The sequence below is a fragment of the Narcine bancroftii genome, chromosome 5 (assembly GCF_036971445.1).
Source record: "Narcine bancroftii isolate sNarBan1 chromosome 5, sNarBan1.hap1, whole genome shotgun sequence".
Classification (NCBI taxonomy): Eukaryota; Metazoa; Chordata; class Chondrichthyes; order Torpediniformes; family Narcinidae; genus Narcine; species Narcine bancroftii.
The window spans coordinates 5,441,714-5,464,118 of NC_091473.1; the positions used below are offsets into that span (position 1 = coordinate 5,441,714).

At 42.3% G+C, this 22,405-nt stretch overlaps 1 protein-coding gene across 4 annotated transcripts in view; it reads left to right on the plus strand.

The window, feature by feature from the left end:
• Window positions 1-22,405, plus strand: part of LOC138763061 (ETS domain-containing protein Elk-1-like) — a 111,155-nt gene that overhangs the window by 49,011 nt on the left and 39,739 nt on the right. For all 4 annotated transcript variants that reach the window (XM_069936638.1, XM_069936635.1, XM_069936636.1 and 1 more), the window contains exon 2: window positions 16,716-16,926. In XM_069936638.1, the coding sequence (XP_069792739.1) occupies window positions 16,723-16,926 (204 nt within the window). In that variant the 5' untranslated portion in view covers window positions 16,716-16,722. The remainder of the gene's footprint in view (window positions 1-16,715; window positions 16,927-22,405) is intronic.

Consider the following 22,405-nt stretch of genomic DNA (forward strand, 5'->3'; position numbering starts at 1 on the left):
GGAAATAAAGATCTTAGGGATTAGGTCAGGATGAGGTGGGGATTGCAAGCATCTACTGTGGAGGAGTATTGAGACACTAATAATTGTGGGGGGGGGGGTGGCTGCATGAGGTGATGTTATAATTGTACCTGCATTTATTGATGAGTGGCCCAAGGGAGATCCACACTAAGGTGCAAGGACATATCTCGGGGGCATGTACCTGTGATGGTCCAAGCCAGGTGTCCAAACATTGTCCAGTGAATAATTATTGCCCTATAAGGATGCTTAGTGAATCACAGGGAGTGGGTTCAACCTGAATTTAGATTCACTCTCTCTCACTTTCTCTCGTGCTCCATCTCTTGCGCGCTCTCTTGCGCTCTCTCTCTCTGCGCGCTCTCTCCCTTGCACTCCCTCTTGCGTGCGCTCTCTCTCTCTCTCGATTTGGCAGAACATCTCCGTGACTAGATGGTTCAGATTCCTCCTATATCCCAAAAACGGGAGTAGATTAGGAGGTTGTGAATGACTCCTTTGCATGTGATATTGGCAAAAAGGATGAAAAGACTAAGTTGATGGGCTTGTAGGAGAGAGAATTTCACGGGGATACAGGGAAATTAAGGTGGAAGAAAGTTGCACAAGTGGGTGCCAGCATGGGCTTGAGGGGCTGAAGGCCTCCTGGGTTGTTATGTTCATTATACTCCCTTGTGTGAGCTAATTGTACTATGTTAAATATAATGGGTTGGGGCTAGCTGAAAAGTAGAGAATGTTCTTGAGCTGGACTCTGGTGTCAAGGCAGGGGTACAATAGAGTAGTGGTTAGGAGCCTATCTGTCTCTGCCAGAATAAGTCAGGCTTCCTATCACAAGGGGCAATTAGCTGCCCACAGCAACGTGGTTGACTGTGAAATGATTGAGTGAGGCACTTATTTCCAGGGCAACAAGTCGGTGTTTTATCAGACATGTGTGGGGGGGGGGTGGGGAGAGGAGAGAAGAGAAAATAAGTTTGTGCTAAGGTGCAGAGAGGATGTCAGAGGGAAGGTTAGGACAAGTGTTCATCTTGTAATTTCTTCCTGTGACAGAGCTTGGAATAGATAGAGGATCTGTTGTGGACGTCTGTTAGAAGTGAAGAGGGCTGCTCAATGTTAGCTAAGAGCAATTAGGGCTTCAGTGCTGGGAAAGTTGGCCTGGAGAAGGACACTGACTTTGCTTATCCATCCAGGGAGTCTGAAGGATTTTGTAGAAAAGAGAACATTACAGCACAGTACAGGCCCTTCAGCCCACAATATTGTGCTGATCTATGTAAACCTACTCCACAACAATCTAACCCTTCCCTCCCTCACACCACTACTTGTCTCACATCCTTGTGCTGAATCTTTTAAATGTCCCCATTGTACCAGCCTCCACCACCTCTCCTGGCCCTGCATTCCAGGCACCTGCCACACTCTATGGCCTCTGACATCTCCCCAAAATCTTCATACACTCACCTTAAACAGATGTCCTATGTTATTTGGTATCATTGCCCCAGGAAAAAAGTGATGGCTGTCCACCCTATCTATGCCCCTCTTAATTTTATATCCCTCTAGCTCATCCTTCGATGCTCCAAATAGAAACCCTAGCTCTGTGAACCTCGTAGGGACAACATTGGTATCTTCTCTGTGCTGCGAAGATCCTTGAATTGGTCATCCTGGCATCAGAAGCTTATGGGAGAGCATGGATCACAGCTGCATGGTGTACCCTAGAACCCTGCAGCCATTTGGCCCTTCTAATCTGTGTCAAAACATCATTCTGGTAGTCCCACTGACCTGCGCCCATTCTATAACCCTCCAGACCACTCCCATCCATGTATCTATCCAATTTATTCTTAAAACTTGAGAGTGAGCCTGCATTTACCATCTCAGATGGTAGTTCTTTCCACAATCCCACCACTCTTTAAGTGAAGAAGTTCCCCCAAACCTTTCCCATGTACCATGTGTTGTCTCTGGAATTTGAGGACTTGATCTTCAAGCATCCCTTTCCTCATTTGCCAAAGATTTTACTGGTACACTGAAGACAACTATGAATTGCATTGTCTATACTTCCCCAAGCTAATGAGATGTCTGTGATTTGGAAGGTGGCACACATTTTTCAGTCACTCTGTGGTCCTTTAATGCAGTGGTTCTCGACCTTTTTCTTTCTACTCACGTACAGGTATAAGTAATCCCTATGCTGTCGGTGCTCTGTGATTAATAAGGGATTGCTTAAGGTGGGATGTGAGTGGGAAGGGAAGATTGAGAACCACTGCTTGAGACCCAATTGTTATTGAAATATTTTGCTTGAGAAAAATTGTCATTGGTCCATTTCCTTTGGAGTTATGAAACCATGCACATAACGGGTCAATTAGGTAGGATTAAAATAATGGTTTTCAAACTTTTTCTTTCCACCCATTTACCACTTTAAGCAATTCCTTATTTATCAGAGAGCCCTGATGGCATAAGGTAGGCCAGGTTCTGTGCTGTATGCATTTTTTTGAATATTTTATTTTTGGTGTTTTCAAAAATTATACATAGTGACATTTTAAATGTACAATATATAAAACTTTCTCCCAAACACAACAAAATCAAATGCAAAACAGTCCCTCCCTCCTCCCCTTCCATAACATACAGATCTGTTCACCGTCAGAGCTTACATATATTTTAAGTATATAGAGTACAGTTGGGGAAACTATGTTTTTATTTATATAATAGTTACTTTTATACTGATTTTGTTCCTTTTTATTACTGACCCCCTTTGTGGTCCAGCTATGGCTACCAGTCCTTTACAAAAATGTTGAATTTATTCTTTAAATTGTATGTGATTCTGTGCTGTATGACTTGTGCTTCTAGTAGATCCATAGATGAATGTCAACTTGGTGGGAAGGTTGTTGGAGATGAGGTGCAGAATTTTGACATGAAAGATTGAGAGAGCCCTCAATGGAATTTGTGTAATGGTGAGCTAGGATTGTATCTAGCATGCTGCCATTAAGCAACCATACGATGGAGATGAGTTTCTGCAGTTCGTTGTATCTGAGGTGCTCTACAGTTCCTCTCACTGATCAAGCCCGTCTTTAGTGAGCATGGAAATTGTACCATGAAGGAGAAAGGCAGCAAAAAGATGAGAGAACTACTGCCGCGAAGTTACCCTCCAAGTGATGCACTTGTTCCTTCACCGTCATCGATCAAAATCCTGTTAACTGCATTGTGGGTAGACCCACACAGCAAGGACTGCAGTGGTTTAAGAAGGCAGCTCACCACTACCTTCTCACAGGCAATTTAATGCTGGCTCAGCTTGTAAAGCCTCTATCCCTTGAAAGAATGAAAAGTCAAGGTGTCATGGCTGTTGCAGCTCCCCGAATTTCACGAAGTTGTCTCGTGTTGGAGACCATGTCCACGAGACAGACAGCATCTGCATTGTGGAAAAACACCAAAGCTGCACGTGCTGGAATGTTGAGCAGACAAGAAATTGCTGGAGGAACTCAACGGGTCAGACACCTTCCGTGAATAGAAATGGTCAGTCAACGTTTTGGGCTTGAATCCTTTATCAAGCTGCAAGTTTATTGTCATCTGATTGCACAACCCAATGAAACAGCTTTCTCTGGTCCTTGGTGCAAAATATGCAGACACACAACCAGATGTAACACACATACAGACAAACAATACTTACGCAGGACAAGTATTCATATATGCAAATAAATAAGTATTGTTTCATGAATATGAAGCTTAGTGTGAGCAGTTCCTTTGGTCATTCAGCATGCTCACTGCCTGTGGGAAGAAGGTGTTCCTCAGCCTGGTGGTGCTGGCTCTGATCCTCCTGGATCTCTTCCCTGACGGGAGCAGCTGAAAAATGCTGGGTGCGGGGTGGAAGAGATTTTGCGCGCCCTCTTCAGACAACGATCCTGGTAGATCATATCGATGGGGAAGAGGGGGACGCCAGTGATCCTCTTTGCCACTCTTATAGTCCTGTGGTTTGACCTCTGATCCATTTCTCTTCAGCAACCGTATCACACTGTGATGCAGCTGGCCAGGATGCTCTCGATAGAACTCCTGTAGAAGGTTGACGTGATGGTGGCTGGTGGCCTTTGCCACTTCAGTCTTCTCAGGAAGTGCAATCACCGTTGCACCTTCCTGACAAGTGAGGAGATGTCGAGTGTTCACGATAGATCGCTAGTTAAGTGGACTCCAAAATGGGGAGCAGCCTTCTCTACTTCTATAATCATTACTGTCCTAAAAAGAAGAGACCTGTAATGGGAGGACTCCATTGAGAAAGACAAATTGAGAAAGACTAAAAAAAAGTTTAAGTTGCATTAAGTATACCATTTGTTTCACAGCAACCATCTCTTGGACACTGAGTGTGGTTGCTCGTTTCCTCGGGAAAAGGCACATAAATAAATACAGAGGGACCCACAAAACTGAGGTCCTTTTTAACGTAAATGCAACTGGCAACATTTCATTTACAGGAACCATTGCTATTAAAGGCACGGTGTTTTGAACGTTGCCAGTATAAAGGTGTAAAAAGCCACTTCACTTCAAGGACATCCTGCTGTAGAGGCGGTTAATAAAGCTTTATTTGTACTGCTATTGTGCAGTTATACACGTCATTCACAAGCTGATGATTTGTGATGCAGAGCTGGGCAAAGCCAAACTGCTCCTTTTTCAAGGCCTTCAGAGATTAGCAGGCCACATTTGCTGCCGCAGGATTTGCAAAGGGGCCTCCGAGCGGGCGCCCACTTGACAGAGACCTTTGCCTTTTTATTTCCATCCCCCTGTCTGTCGTGGCCACATCTGGTAGAAATAACTAGAGGACCTAGCTGGTGGATTGTAAAACAAGGGCAATTCTTGTGAGCTGCCAACTGTGCGCAGAACTTCCCACTGGGCCCTGGCACAGGAGGCAAGATCGGTTTGCCCGCTGAATTGCAGCTTGTCGACTCTTCTGGGAAGGCTGGCGAAGTGGTCATCCTTAGTAAGAAGGTAAGAGGGAGAAAAGTAAAGAATGAGTTGAATTTGTATAGAATTTTCATGTCTCTTTTGAAACCTTGTAAACATGCCCTGCGGCCAATGAACACTTGAGGCCTAATCTTTGTTGCCGTGTTGCAAGTGTAGTAGCCAATTTACTTCCCACACCAGTGATATGAAAATGATGATATTTTATTTTTAGAAGAAATTTAGAAATTAATCATCGCACAATAAAAGCAGATTTATTTGAAGAGGTTGCATCGTCCAGGCAGAATCATACAGGCTAATATAGATAAATTATGAAGATTTGCATGAACTAGAATATAGAAGATAAAAGGATGATATATTTGATGTGCTTAAGATGAGGAAAGGTCATCAAGCAAATGGGATAAACATTGTTGGGGGAAAAAAACTTTAAAGTTGGCGCCCCCTAGCTGTTAGTTTGCCAACCCACACAACATGTAATCTCGAGCAACCAGAAGATTCACATTTAAGTATTCCCAATGCCTTCGGTGCTCTGTGATTAGTAAGGGATTGCTTAAGGTGGGATGTGGGTGGAAAGAAAAAGTTTGAAAACAACTATTTTAATCATACCTCATTGACTCATTATGTGCACGGTTTCATAACTCTAAAGGAAATGGGTTAATGACAATTTTCTCAAGCAAAATATTTCAGTAACAATTGGATCTAGAGCAATGGTTCCCAACCGTCCCTTCCCACTCATATCCCACCTTAAGCAATCCCTTATTAATCACAGAGCACCAATGGCTTAGGGATTGCTTAAAGTGGGATGTGAGTGGAAAGAAAAAGATTGAAACTCACTGATGTAGTTGTACCCTTCGGCCCTTCTGTCCTCTAACACTCCCCAGGGCCCTGTCATTTACAATGCATATCCTGCACTATTGCAACTTGCCAAAATGGATGACTTCACACTTGTCCGTCAAATTCCAGTGCCCTGGTAACAAGTAATGACTGATATGGGATACTAATCTGAATGTCACTAATAAGGAAAAGAGAAAACAAGACTCCCATCTCCAGGTTGATTCACTGAAGCAGAGGTTCAAATTCCTGTGACTGGCTCTCTGCAGGCAGTGAGTAAAGAAAATACAGTGGTTTCCCCCCAATCCACTGTTTCGCTTTCTGTGGTTTTACTTATCTGTGGTAGAGTCGGAGTCCAAATATATTAGATGGAAAATTCCAGAAATCAAAAATCATAAGTTTTAAATTGCATGCTGTTCTGAGTAGAGTGATGAAATCTTGTGCCGACCTGTCTGGGATGTGAATCATCCCTTTGTCCAGCGTATCCACGCTGTGTATGCTACCCACCCATTAGTAGCTATCTCGGTTATCAGATCAACATAGTATATATAGGGTTTAGTGCTATCTGCAGTTTCAGGTATCTGCTGGGGGTTCTTGCAACATATCCTCCACAGAAAAGGGGGGAACCACTGTACTGAAATTCCTGGGAAATTGTCTTTTTCTTCCAAGGCAATTCCTTAGGGTTGCAGATATCTTGCTTGCACTTTGGTTTTGTGGTTAATGTGGGTAGTTTGTGAGGTGATCCACTCTTTCCACTGTTTATGTAGATCCTTTGCGTCCTCCCAAAGCACTGCATTGAGTTTGTTGCCTAAATGCTTGTGAACTTCCCTGAATGACTCTAACTGTAAACGACTGCGGGTCTGCCAAAAGATCTGTCTGCACTATTGATGCATCACTTTTTTCCTTATTAAAAATATTTTATTTATTCAACATATATAATGTCAAAAATTAAGAATATTATTCCGGAAGTACAGAATAAAATATCAACAAATATGCTGAAACTCTGTTTCTAAAAATTAAAATACTAAAATCTAAAAACTTTAAAAAAAAGAATCCCCTATTAGCTCACCTTCCCCCCACCCCCCAAACTAGTCTAATCCCAAAACTAAAATATAAGATATTTCATTTAACTAATTAATTCAGATTGCATCAGTTGGCACTCAAAGACCTCAAAAACATCATGAAGTTGTTATACTTTTAGGGAAAATTTCACTGATCAAAAAATAAATCATAATTTTAATTTCATTATTTTAACCTAAATTTGCAAAAATAATGACTATTTTATCCCATAAATTATATGTAATATTTTCTAATGGAATACAGCTTTGAATCTCAGCATGCCATCTCTCTAATGTTAATGAAACATCAGATTTCCACATTACAGTGACACATTTCCTTGCTATTACTAAAACCAACTTAAACTTTAATTGGGAATCTGACAACAATAATTTAGGAGTAACATTTTCAAAATTTCTTAAGTCATTCAGGATTTAAAGGAAAATTCACTCCCATTATCCATTGTAGAATTTTACTAATAGAACCACAAAAAGGGTTGACCTTTGAACAAGACAACGTAGAATGAAGAAAAGTTCCAATTTCTATTCAATATCTAAAACAATGGTCCGATAAATCTGATCTCCATCTATTCAATTTCTGAGGAGTGTAATAAACAATTGATGTAAAGAAAATTAGAATGAAGAAATCTATATCTTACATTAATAGTATTTGTCATAACTTCTTTGCACAAATTTTGCCAGACTTGTTGATCTGTTGTCGTGTCCAAATCCCGTTCCCATCTTTTGAATTAAACAAGCCCGTTTTAGGTGTCTGTTCTTGTGATAATATATGCAATTGAAATAAATTATTTAATCATTCCATCAACCATAATTTTGTTCCAAATTTGAAAGATCTTTTAAAATAATTTCTGGTCCTAGTTTCTCTCTCAAATAAGCCCTCGATTGAAAATAACAAAGTAATGTATTGTAAGGAATACCATATTTAATCATTAATTGATCAAAAGACATCGATCTATTATCATGATTAATCCCCAAAGTTTCCGACGGTTTCCTTGGTCCTGCTACTTGAATAGTGCAAACTCACCTTGCACTGCAACGCTGCCTGTATCCTTCCTCACCAGTACAACGCTGCCTGTATCCTTCTTCACCAGTACAATGCTGCCTGTATCCTTCTTCACCAGTACAACGCTGCCTGAATCCTTCCCCACCAGTACAACGCTGCTTGTATCCTTCTTCACCAGTACAACGCTGCCTGTATCCTCCTTCACCAGTACAACGCTGCTTGTATCCTTCTTCACCAGTACAACGCTGCTTGTATCCTTCCCCACCAGTACAACACTGCCTGAATTCTTCCCCACCAGTACAACGCTGCTTGTATCCTTCTTCACCAGTACAACGCTGCCTGAATCTTTCTTCACCAGTACAACGCTGCCTGAATCTTTCTTCACCAGTACAACGCTGCCTGTAACCTTCTTCACCAGTACAATGCTGCCTGTAACCTTCTTCACCAGTACAATGCTGCCTGTATCCTTCTTCACCAGTACAACGCTGCCTGAATCCTTCCCCACCAGTACAACGCTGCTTGTATCCTTCTTCACCAGTACAACGGTGCTTGTATCCTTCTTCACCAGTACAATGCTGCTTGTAACCTTCTTCACCAGTACAATGCTGCCTGTATCCTTCTTCACCAGTACAACGCTGGCTGAATCCTTCCCCACCAGTACAACGCTGCCTGTATCCTCCTTCACCAGTACAACGCTGCTTGTATCCTTCCCCACCAGTACAACGCTGCCTTAATCCTTCCCCACCAGTACAACGCTGCCTGAATCCTTCCCCACCAGTACATAGGAACATAGGAAGTAGGAACAGGAGTAGGCCAAAAATGGCCCATCGAGCCTGCTCCGCCATTCAATACGATCATGGCTGATCTAATTTATGACCTAACTCTACCTACCTGCCTTCTCCCCATATCTCCTAATTCCTCTATCATGTAAAAATTTATCTAACCGAATTTTAAATATGTTTAATGAGGCAGCCTCAACCACTTCCCTGGTTAGAGAATTCCAAACATTCACTACTCTCTGGGGAAAAACTATTTTTCCTCATCTCTGTCCTAAATCTACTCCCCAGTATCTTGAGACTGTGTCCTCTCGTTTTGGTTTCCCCGGGCAGCTCAAAAAACCTTCCTACATCTATCCTATCCATACCCTTCATAATCCTGTATGTTTCTATAAGATCTCTCATTCTTCTGAACTTGAGTGAATACAATCCTAGACGATTTAATCTTTCATTATAAGTCAACCCCTTCATCCCAGGGATCAACCTAGTAAACCTCTGGACCGTCTCCAAAGCCAGTATATCCTTCCTCAAATATGGAGACCAGAACTGGACACAGTACTCCAGGTGCGGTCTCACCAGTACCTTATACAGTTGCAACATTACCTCCCTACTCCTGAATTCAATTCCTCTAGCGATGAAAGCCAACAATCCATTTGCCTTCTTAATAACTGGCTGCACCTGCAACCTAACTTTTTGCGATTCATGCACAAGCACTTCCAAGTCCCTCTGCACAACAGCATGCTGTAGTTTTCACCCTTTAAATAATATTCAGCTCTTTTATTTTTCTTGCCAAAGTGGATAACCTCACACTTACTAACATTGTACTCCATCTGCCAGACCTTTGCCCACTCATCCAGCTTAACTATATCCTTCTGCAGACTCTCCACATTCTCATTACAATTTGCTCTTCCACTCAATTTGGTGTCATCCGCAAATTTGACTACAACACATTTTGTCCCCTCCTCCAAGTCATCAATGTAAATGATGAACAGTTGTGGGCCTAACACTGACCCCTGCGGCACCCCACTTATCACTCTCTGCTAACCTGAAAAACTCCCACTTATCCCGACTCTCTGCCTCCTGTCAGACAACCAATTTTCAATCCAGGCCAATATACTTCCCTGGACTCCACTTTCCTGTAACTTACTGATAAGTCTCTTGTGCGGCACCTTATCAAACGCTTTCTGGAAATCCAAATATACAACATCAACCTGTTCCCCTTTATCCACCGCACTCATTATATCCTCAAAGAATCCTAACAAGTTTGTCAAACAAGATCTTCCCTTTCTAAAACCATGTTGCTAATTGAACCCGTACGTTCCAAAAATTTCACTATTTCATCTTTAATGACGGCTTCAAGCATTTTTCCAACTACAGACGTCAAGCTGATTGGCCGATAATTTCCAGTCTTCTGCCTACATCCCTTCTTAAAAAGTGGCGTGACATTTGCTGTCTTTCAGTCTGCCGGGACCTGCCCAGAATCCAAGGAATTTTGGTATATGACCACCAATGCATCAACTATAACTTCTGCCATTTCCTTCAGAACCCTTGGATGCATATCATCAGGACCAGGTGATTTGTCTGGCTTTAGTCCCATTAGTTTCTCCATCACTACTTCCTTTGTAACAACTATTTTATCAAGGCCCTCCCCAACATTCGCATCCTTAACTCCGCACTTGGGCATGCTGGACGTGTCTTCCATTGAAGACGGACACAAAATATTTGTTTAATGCCTCGGCCATTTCCTCATTTTTTGCTACCAGTTTTCCTTTCTCATCCTCCAAGGGTCCTATGTTAACTCTGGCCACCCTCTTCCGTTTTATATATTTATAAAATTTTTGGCTTTCTCTTTTTATATTTTGTGCTAGTTTACTTTCATAATCCTTTTTCCCATTTCTTATTACCCGCTTTGTAACCCCTTGTTGTCCCTTAAAGTTTTCCCAATCTTCCAGTTTCCCACTGCTCTTTGCAGCTTTGTACACCTGCGCCTTCAATTTTATACTCTCCTTTATTTCCTTTGTTAACCACGGTTGATTTTTCCCTCTTTTGCTTCCCTTTTTCCTGACCGGAATATATTTTTGTTGAGCATTACAAAATATTTCTTTGAAAATCTTCCACTGTTCCTCAACTGTTTCATCAATTAGCCTGTGCTCCCAGTCCAGTCTGCCCAATTCCTCCCTCATCCTATGGTAGTCACCCCTGTTTAAGCATAATATATTATTTTTAGATCTAACTATTTCCCCTTCCATCTCAATGAGAAATTCAATCATACTATGATCGCTATTTCCCAGATGGTCTCTGACTATTACATCATTTACTCTACCTATCTCATTGCACAACACTAGATCCAGGAGAGCATTTTCTCTTGTGGGTTCCTTAACATGCTGCTCAAGAAAGCTATCGCGGATGCATTCTATGAAGTCCTCTTCTAGACTCCCACGACCAACTTGATTTTCCCAATCTATGTAGAAGTTAAAGTCCCCCATGACTACTGCCGTATCATTATTACATGCCTCACTTATCTCTCTATTTATTTCCTGTGCCACTAAACTATTGTTATTTGGTGGGCGATAGATAATACTCACCAATAATTTTTTCCCTTTGTTATTTTTTATCTCTACCCAAATGGACTCAACATTATGCTGTTTAGATCTTATATCATTCCTCACTACTGCCTGGAGCTCATCTTTGATTAAGAGTGCAACTCCACCTCCCTTACCATCCTGTCTATCTCTTTGCACCACCTGATACCCTTGAAAGTTTAATTCCCATTTTGGGTCACCTTGTAGCCATGTTTCCATGATGGCTACCCAATCATAGGCCTGGGTACCGATTTGCGCCTCAAGTTCACTAACCTTATTTCTAATACTGCGGGCATTCAGATAAAGTGCCCTTATGCTCTTTGTCCTTTTAATATCTAGTGACTTCTGTAACCTTTTCTTTTGATTTTTCTGCCCACTATTTTTCTTTGTAAATTTCTTAACACTATCATTGACCCGAAAACTCACTGCACCATCTGATTTTTTACTTTCTCCTCCCAACATTACTTTTCCTATTTTACTTTTCCTGGCCATTACTTTATCTTCGCTACCCTTTTCCCTATCACTCTGGTTCCCATACTCCTGCCAAATTAGTTTAAACCTTGCCCCACTGCTGTACCAAACATACTTGCCAAAATTTTGACACCTTTTGGATTTAGGTGCAACCCGTCCCTCTTGTAACGATCATGCCTTCCCCAAAAGAGATCCCAATGATCCAAGAAGCCAAATCCTTGCCTTGTACACCAGCACCTACGCCACACGTTCATTTTCCTTATCCGTACATTCTTTTCATCACTTGCAATTGGAACAGGTAGTAATCCCAAGATCACCACCCTAGCGTTCCTGTCTTTCAGCTTTCGTCCCAGCTCACTGTAATCCCTTTTCATTACCTCCTCCCTTTTCTTGTCAATGTCGTTTGTACCCACATGTACCAAGACATCAGGCTGCTTTTCCTCTTCTCTCAGAATATTTTGGACCCGATTTGTGATATCTCATACCATTGCACCAGGGAGGCAGCACACCATGCGGGTATACTTATCTGGCTCACAGAACCTCCTGTCTGTACCCCTGACAATGGAGTCCCCAATAACTACTGCATTTCTCCTTTTCCTTTTCTTTTGCACCACTCTGCCAGGCTCATTGCCATTGACCTGGTGCCCGTGGCCAGCTTCTGTCTGGTCATGTCCCTCAACAGAATCCAACACAACATAACTGTTGCTGAGTGGGATAGTCACTGGAGTGCTCTACGTTTTTTTTGCTTTTTTTCTTTCCCCCCCCGACGGTTTCCCACTTACCTGACACGAGTTCTGGAGTATTTATCGCCCTGAAAGTTGAGTCGATTAACTCCTCACTCTCCCTTACAAGCCGCAGGTCATCAATCTGCAACTCCATATCCCTAATTCGCTCCCTTAGTAACTGCATCTCGGCACAGCTGGTGCAGATGTGGCCATTTGGGAGGGTGGTGTCACCCATTGTTCCCACATCTGACACCCAGTACAGAGCACTAACCCTATTAGCATGACTCTGAATACGAAGGCAAATAACTCAGCTTACCTTTTCTCCTTGCCTGCTTTTGCCGAAGCCTGATAAGCCAAAACCAGGAAGTCTCACTCCTTCACTGCTCCACTCACTCACTGAGCCACTCCTCGCTGGCCGCTCCCTCCCCTTTCACTCCTTTTATTGGCCCCTTGACCAATTAACCCTGTCACTTTCAGCAAGCTCCTCCTCCTCTGATTCACAGCCCGACTCTCTCCAAGCTCCTCCTCCTCCGACTCCCAGCCGAACCAAGTAGGCCCAAGCCCCGGTAAGCCCCCGACTTTAATAGCTTACTTCACCTCACTTTCAGCAAGCTCCTCCTCCTCTGATTTAACCCTAACCCTAACCCTAACTCTGCCTGAATCCTTTCCCACCAGTACAACACAACCTGTATCCTTCCCCACCAGTACAATGCTGCTTGTATCCTTCTTCACCAGTACAACGCTGCCTGAATCCTTCCCCACCAGTACAACGCTGCCTGTATCCTTCTTCACCAGTACAACGCTGCCTGTGTCCTCCCTCACCGGTACAATGCTGCCTGTGTCCTCCTTCACTGGAGGAATTGAATATAAGAGCAGGGATGTGATGCTGAGACTTTATAAGGCACTGGTGAGACCTCACTTGGAGTATTGTGAGCAGTTTCAGGTTAATCCTATGAGAAAGGATGTGCTGACATTAGAGAGGGTTCAGAGGAGGTTCACAAGGACAATACCAAGAATTAAAGGATTATCAAACAAGGAGCATTTGACAGCTTTTGGCCTGTACTCGTTGGAATTTAGGAGAATGAGGGAGGATCTCATTGAAACATTTCAAACGTTGAAAGGTGTGGACAGAGTAGATCTAGAAAGGTTATTTTCCCCATGGTGGGGAACAACTTCAGGATTAAAGAGCATTCACTTAGAACAGAGATGCGTAGGAACTCCTTCAGTGAAATGTGTTGCCACAGGCAGTTGTGGAGGCCAAGTCATTGGGTGTATTGAAGGGAGAGGTTATAAGTTTTTGATTAGCCAGGGCATCAAAGGCTATGGGGAGAAGGCCGGACAGTGGGGCTGAATGGGAAAATGAATCTGATCTGGATTGAATAGCCTATTGGTCTTGTATATTCTGGGGTTTGCTACTCCTGCCCTAGGAAAAGGTGCTGACTGTCTATCTTATCTCTGCCTTTCAGAATCCTGTCAAACTCTATTAAGTTACCTCTCATACTTCTTCGCTTCAAAGAGAAAAGTCCCAGCTCTGCTAACCTTGCCTCATAAGACATATTTTCCAATCCAGCCATCATCCTGGTAAATCTCCTCTACATCCTCTCCACAGCTTCCACATCCTTCCTGTAATGAGATGGCCAGAACTGAACACAATATTCTAAGTGTGGTCTCACCAGTGATTTAAGGAGCTGCAACATTGCCTCACAACTCCTGAACTTGGTTCCCCGACTGATGAAGCTCAGCATACCACAGGCCTTCTTAATGATCCCATCAACCAGCGCAGCAACTTTGAGAAATGCAAGGATTTGGACCCCAAGGTCCATCTGTTCTTTCACATTATGAAATATCATCCCATTAACCTGTACTCAGCCTGCAGGCTTGCCCTTTCAAAATGAATCACCTCACACTTATCCAGATCAAATTCCATCTGCCACTTTTCTCCCCAACTCTGCATCCTGTCTATATCTCGTTGGAACCTATGACAAGCATCAACGCTATCCACAACTCCTTCAACCTTCGTATCTTCAGCATATGGATTAAATGGTCTCATGAATTATGAGCATATCATTAATTATTACTTATTTCATCATGCCTTGAACCAGTGGTTCTCAACCTCTTTCTTTCCACTCACACCCCACTTTTAAGTATTCCCTATGCCCTTGGTGCTCTGTGAGCAGTAAGGGATTGCTTAAGGTGTGACGAGAGTGGAAAGAAAAAGGTTGAAGACCACTGTTTTAATTGTACCTCATTGACTCGTTATGTGCATGGTTTCCTAACTCTAAAGGAAATGGGCCAATAACAATTTTTCTCAAGCAAAATATTTCAGTCACAATTGGGTGTTGAGCAATGGTTCTCAACTTTCCCTTCCCACCCACATCCCACCTTAAGCAATCCCTGACTAATCACAGACCACCGATGGCATGGGGATTACTTAAAGTGGGATGTGAGTTTAGGGGGACAAGATGGCACAACTTCAGGATTAAAGGGCATTCTCCTAGAACAGAGATACACAGGAATTTTTTTCAACCAGAGGGTAGTGAATCTGTGGAATTTGTTGCCACAGGCGGTTGTGGAGGAAACTGGGTTTTGTTATTTGCAAATAGAATTTTTACTTGGATTTGAATACAAATACCCTTTAGTCCAATTCGTCCATGTCAGCCAAGTTGCTTATCCAAGCAGCTCCCATTTGCCTGAGTTTGGCCAGATACCTCAGATTCAGATTTGTTGTCAGAGTACATACATGACATCACATACAACCCTGAGATTCCTTTTTCTCCTGCGGGTGTGGCAGAATTACTACTAATTGGTTGTGGGGAAAAAAATTTCTTATCCTGAACCTGCCCAAATGTGTTTTGAAAGTTGACATTGTATCTGCTGCTTCCTCTCGTGATTTGTTCCATGTATCCTCCACCCTTTGTATGAAAAAGGTGTGCCCTCAAGTTAAATATTACCCCCCCCCCCACCTTAACATGCGTCTTCAATTTTAGACTCTCTAACCCAGAGGGGAAAGACTGTGACTATTTGCCTTATCTATGCCCCCCCATATGATTTTTTATACCCCTAAAGGTCAGCCTGCTACACCAAAGGAAAAAAATGTGTAGTGGAAAGTGTGCTGACTGGCTGCATCACAGCGTGGTGTGGGGACACCAATACGTCTGACCAGAAAGTCATGTAAAGGGTAGTGGACTCAGTGCAGGGCATCACAGGCAAAACTTTACTCACCATTGAGAACATTACAGGGAATGCTACCATCAGAGAGCAGGAGCAGCAATCATCAAGGATTCACACCATCCATGACAGGCTCTGTTCTCGCTGCTGCCATGAGGAAGAAGGTACAGGTGCCACAGGACTTGCACCACCAGGTTCAGGAAGAGTTGCTACCACTCGACTATCAGAATCCTGATCTGACTCATTCAGAGACTCGTATGCAAACTCTTATTTTGCTCATTATTTATGGCTGAATATTCTTTTAAACTTTAAACATGCAGCATAGTAACAGGCCTTTCTGGCTCATGAGCCCGTGCCGCCCAAATATCCCAATTAATCTACAGCTCCTGGTCGGAGCGTCCAGAGGAAACCCACACAGATACAGGAAGAATATACCAACTCCTTACAGACAGAATGGGATTCGAACCCAAGTCGCTGGTGCTGTAATGGCATTGCCCTAACTGCTACACCAACTGTGCCTTCCTGGGTGCCATACAATTCTCATGAGCCTTGTGGTGCGCTGTTAGCCAGAATGAGACACACACAAGGTAAAGACTGTACAACAGGCTAGCTGTAGCTGCAGTAACTCTGAGTGAGGCTTCGGGAGGCCGGTGCAGGCTTGTATCTCGGAGGGTGCTTGATCCCTTCAGGCCGACTGATTGACAGCCGGCCAGGTGTAGTCCTGTCCCCCTTACACTCCTGCAGGTACAGCGGTTGCCCCCTGCAGTAGGCCGGCGGTACACTCCTGCAGGTATAGATGTTGCCCCCTGCAGTAGGCTGCTGGTATAGCACCACAAGCCTTTCCCGTTTTTTTGCTTCGTAAATCTAATATAAGCTATCTTCTTCCCCTGAACTAGCTGCTTGGTCAACCACAGATTCCTTTTCCTATTTGCAGTCAGTTTGTTTACAGTTGTTTCCTTACAGTTTACAGTCAACAATAATTAGAAATTCTCCCTGGCCTCCAGAAAAAGAATCTCGGGGTTGTATGTGATGTCATATGTGTACTCTGATCATAAATTTGAACTTTGATTTTGAAAAGTCCCAGCCCCTTGTGATTAATTTGTGTGCTCCAGCCATATCATGTGGAAATTGATATCATTTTTGTCTCGATGCAGCTCAGCAATGGACAACTCCATAACTCTCTGGCAATTCCTGCGGCAGCTCTTGGATGAGAACAAGAATGATCTCATCTGCTGGACATCCAAGGATGGGGAGTTCAAGCTTCGGAATGCAGAAGAGGTGGCTCGGCTTTGGGGGATGCGCAAGAATAAAACCAACATGAACTATGACAAGTTGAGCCGCGCCCTTCGCTATTACTACGACAAGGTGAGAGCATTCACTGCTTAATCCAGATGCAAGCATTTACAGCAGAGCTGAAGGGGTCAGAGATGATTGTTGCTTGTATTTGTTTTGTAAGAGTTTTCTCACTATTAGCAAGGGTGTAGCTCCAAAGGATTCATTACCTATGTGTAAGTCCATGAATTGGCAGATGATGCAGAAGTTGGCTGTGTGGTTAGAATTTCATTATGAATTCACATTTTTAATCAAATTCACCTCCCCTTCCTCTCACTCCTCTGCTCCCTAACCCCAGGCATTAAGAGTCCTTTTGAACCAGCTGCTTCAACTCCGGATCAACTGTTTGAACTGCTGGATGTTGCTGTGTGACTGCACCCTCTTTCAACCTTGATGGTGAATCAGTACTTAGAGGGAGGCCAAATTCTAGTGCAGTAAAATCCCTGGTATCCAAAATTCAAGCAACCGGCTGTGGTAGACCACTGTTAAAACTGTGATTGGCTACTGCTGACTGGACACACCTCCCGAGACCAATCCTACCCATAACCCCTTGCATGCTCCCCATTCATCCTGCCACGATCAGTCGATGAGGCTGGCTGCTGCTCCAGCCTATAGTCAATAAAAGCCTGTTTCACAACCTCAGTCTTTTGTGGTAATTGATGGTGCATCACTGGCAAAAAAAAAGTTGAGAAAATAAATTAAAAACAAAAAGAATAAATAAAAATTTAAATAAGAGTTTAAAATTGTATAAGTAAGTGTTCCCCAAAGCAACCTTGGTGAAGGTGGAAGCAAACATTCAGCCAGCGGAATGCCACCCCCTCTCCCATCCACCGGCCGTGTCCGCCCAACAGCAGATGTTTGAATAAAGTTTCAATAAAGTTGTGTTTGAATAAAATGGTGGTCCCCAGGATGAAGGGCTGGCCGGCTGATGCCGCTCGCTGCTAGGGCGACTCTCCCAAAGTGTCTCCTTATCCCTGCCTGGTAAGAATTTTTATCTTTATTAGTATTAGTAAGGCTTTATCTGTAAACTTGAGGGAGGGGGGGTGGTTAATTATGACTGCAGCATATTAGTGCAACTCTGTTAGAGCGCCAGCGACCAGGGTTCGAATTTAAGTTTTGTAATTTATGGGAGTTACTTGATTAAAGTGAACTTTATATAATTGAGGGCCACAATACTGATTTTTTAAAATATAATTACATTTTGCACTGTCTTTAGTTTAAGGAACAGTGTATTCTTTTTAAACATTTTTTTAATTTTTCACACTATGAACCAATACACACAAACATTTCCCTCTTGAATATGCACAGTGTCATTTTCTCCCCTTTTCCCCCCTCCCTCACCCCCCCCCCTTCACCCCCCTCCCCACCCACTCAACGTTCAACCTATATGATACATTAAACCCATTAAACAATGTCATCACACAATAAAAATAAACAAGAAATTTGTGTCATCTACTTTTACATACTGGGTCAGTTCATTTCGTCTTCTTCTCATTCTGTCATTTTCGGGGGTGGAGGTCCGCGGTAGGACTTCTCTGTTGTGTTCCATGTACGGTTCCCAAATTTGTTCGATACTGTGATGTTATTTCTTAAATTATATGTTATTTCTTCCAATGGAATACATTTATTCATTTCTATGTACCATTGCTATATTCTCAGGCTATCTTCTGATTTCCAGGTTGACATTATACATTTTTTTGCTACAGCTAAGGCTATCATAATAAATCTTTTTTGTGCTCCATCCAAATCGAGTCCAAGTTCTTCTTATATTACTGGAACAGTGTATTCTTAATGCAGGTGTATTAGTTAGGCATTGTTAGAATGTGTCTAGACAACCGGAAAATTTGCATATCTGGCATCCGCGATCCCCGAAGGTGCCGGATACTAGGAATATTTCTGTACTGCAGCTGACTGGCTACATGTAAACCATTGAAAGAAATGCATCTTGGGAAGTGGGAGTAATGAAGGGACACTGGGATAATGTGTTACATCGTTAACTCTGCTGCAAGGTCGGGCAGAAAATAAAACAAGTGAAACAGGTACCTCCTTCTGAAATGGAAGAGCCTAAGAACGACTAAATAGATCTCGGAAATAATAATACTGTAGGAGATCTGGGCGATGATGGAAAGATGGGTTTGAATTGGAGGAACTGCTCCATTATGCAGAGAGCATGCAATGAAAGGCTAGGAGGAGGCAGGGCAGTATGTGTTTCAGCTGCAGGTGCTGCTAGCTGAATGGTGCATGTGAAGTGCTGCCTCTTGAAGGCAGCCAACCTCAAAAAAGACCCAAACGTGCGCTGGAAAAACTCAGCAGGTCACGCAGCATCCATAGAAGGTAAAAGGCAGCCAGCATTTCAGGCCTGGGCCCATACCTGACGTAGGATCAAGGGCTGGAAGGTTGATCACCCACCACTTCTGATGGATGCTGTGTGACCTGCTGAGTTTTCCCAGCACGTTTGTGTATTATATCCCACTCCAGCATCTGCAAACTGTCTTGTTTAACATCAGAAAGGACCCTCGGTACATGTGAAAAAGTGGAAAAGTTTTGGTAAGATCTAAATCAGGTATTAAATAAAATCACAAAAAGCAACATACCAAAAAATCCAGAGATCTTTTTTCTAAGTAATATAAGAAGTAAAGAATTAGGCATCAAACTGGATGAAGCACAAAAAAGATTTATTATGATAGCCTTAGCTGTAGCAAAAAATGTATAATGTCAACCTGGAAATCAGAAGAGAGCCTGAGAGTACAGCAATGGTACATGGAAATGAATAAATGTATTCCATTGGAAAAATAACATATAATTTAAAAAATAAAGTCACATTATTCGAACAAATTTGGGAACCGTACATGGAACACAACGGAGAGGGCTTGCTTCGGACCTCCACCCCCTAAAATGATAGAATGAGAAGAAGACGAAATGAACTGAGCCAGTGTGTAAAAGTAGATGACACAATTTTCTTGTTTATTTTCATTGTGTGATGACATCGTTTAATGGGATTCTTGTATATGTTGAATGTTTAATGGGTTGGGAAGGAGGGAGGGAAGGGAAGGGGGATAAAGGGGAGAAAATGACACTGTGTATATTCAAGAGGGAAATGTTTGTGTGTATTTTGGTTAATATGGTTCATAGTGTGAAAAATAAAAATTAAAAAAAAAGAAAGGACCCTCAGTCACAGCCTCTTCACACAGAAGCTACAGAAGCCTGAACCGGCACCTCACATTTTTCCAACACCTATCAGGCTCTTGAATAATCCCACACGATTCTCAGTGTCAACTACTCCAGGACCACAAAAAGAGCTTTCTGCACTAGTGAAACATCTTGCATTAATTGTAATGGTGAATATAAATGGATCTGTCCTTTGATATTTATGATCTCTTTTTCTGCCTTGCTATGTTATGGCTATTTAATTTGTAATATTGTCCCCAGCTTATGAGCGAGATCCAATCCTATGTCTCTCTTTAAGTCGAATTTATATGCAAGTCGGAACAGGTACATACGGTTCTTGTTTAACCTTAGTTAGTCAGATTTCTTGGACTAAGTCATATGATGGAGTAGTGGCTGGTCGGGTTGAACCAGCCTTCTCCAGAAAAAAAGAAAAAAAGTTTAGAAAAGACAGAGCTCAACAAAGATAAAACTAAGGAAACAGAAGATAAAGTTACAGAGAAGAATAAGAAGATGGCACCCAAGAAAGAGACAGTAAAAACAAAGGGAAAAAAAGATGAAGAAAAAACACTGGAGAAGAAAGAAGACGGCCTTACCTGCACACAGGAGCAGGGAACTAAGGTGATGAAGAGCAGCCGATATCTGAGGCTGGTGAGTGCCCTGCGAAGTCATGACCCCCCGACCGGTGGACTGCAAAAATGGCTCTTGGAGCCAAACAAAAGTGCAGAATGAAAAATTAAAGTGAACACCAATGGGAGGGAGGCTCAGCTGAGGAGCGGGCAGCTGCAACGCGACCAGCTGAGGGACGCCCAACATCAGGGCACTCAGCTGGAAGGTCATAACAGCAGCGAGGAGAGGATCGAGGGTGAACGGCAACAGGACGAGCCACAGAAGGAGGCCCATCAGAGAGATGACACACAACTGGAAGCCCAACAGCAAGAGGACAAACAAAGTCATGGAAGTAATTCATCAGGAAAAGCAGAAGGGTCACATACAAAGAAGAGAAGAAGACAAAAACACAGACACAGATACAGAAGGAGAGGAAGAAGAAGATCAAGACCTTCACAAAGAAATAGAAGGTAAAACAGATGGACAAAATATAGATAAAGCTTTTTTTGAAGAACAAATGAGAGCATTAAAAGAATGGTTGTCATTAGAATTTAGTGCAATTAAAAGAAAATTAAAAAGAGCAGAAGACAAAATGCAAAGTCTAGAACGGGCCATGACAGAAATAGGGAAAAGAGAAGACAATGTGGAGGAATGGGAAACGGCTGTAGAATTGGAAGTAAATGATTTAAGAGAAAAATTGGAAGAAAGTGACAAAAAAAATTAAAGAGACACAAGAGTTGTTATCTCAGAAAATTGATATGTTGGAAAACTATAGTAGGCGAAACAACATAAAAATAGTGGGCCTGAAGGAGAGTGAAGAAGGCCCAGAATGAAGGAATTTATAAAAGAGTGGATCCCAAAGGTGTTGAGAATGACAGAATTGCATGAAGAACTGGAAATAGAAAGGGCACACAGAGCATTAGTATCGAAGCCGCAGACACATCAATGACCAAGATCCATCTTAGTAAAATTTTTAAGATATACGACAAGAGAAAATATACTGGAGTGGGCAAGAAATAAAGTTAGAGAGGATAATAAGCCGTTGGAATATAAAGGACAAAAAATATTTTTCTACCCAGACATAAGCTTTGAACTCTTAAAGAAGAGGAAGGATTTTATTACAGCAAAAATGATTTTATGGAAAAAAGATTACAAATTCATATTAAGATATTCAGCTGTACTTAAAGTATTTATACCTGGGGAACAAAACAGGCTATTCTTGGATCCGGAGAAAGCATAAGAATTTGCAGAACGTTTGCAGGACAGATGAAGAGATGTAACAAGAAAGAAGACCAGCGATAAAGTATATATAAAGATGTAATATTATATGGTAAAAATAATGTATATGTAAAGAACTAAAGATGGTAAAGAGAAGGGAAGGAAGGAAGAAGGGGAGGAAAAGAAGAAAAGAGATTTGTTTTGTATTATATTAAAAAAATTTGTATTATATTGTATTATATTTTTATATTAAAAAAAGTGTTTTCTGAAGGGGGCTGGGGGTTGGAGAGAATAACCTTCACTGCAAAATCAGTTGACGCTTGTGAGCAAGATTGCAAACTAAATGGAAAGGGGAGTTGTGGTTTCCTGGCAATGGAAAAGGGGCAACTCAGAGAGGGGGAGTTCATTTTGAGTTAAAATGTTATTGGGTGTGAAGATTGTCAGAGTATTTCGTGTTTTAAATGTGTTGTCATACATTGAGGTTAAAAAGGGAAATGTAAAAGATGAAAATGGGATAAAG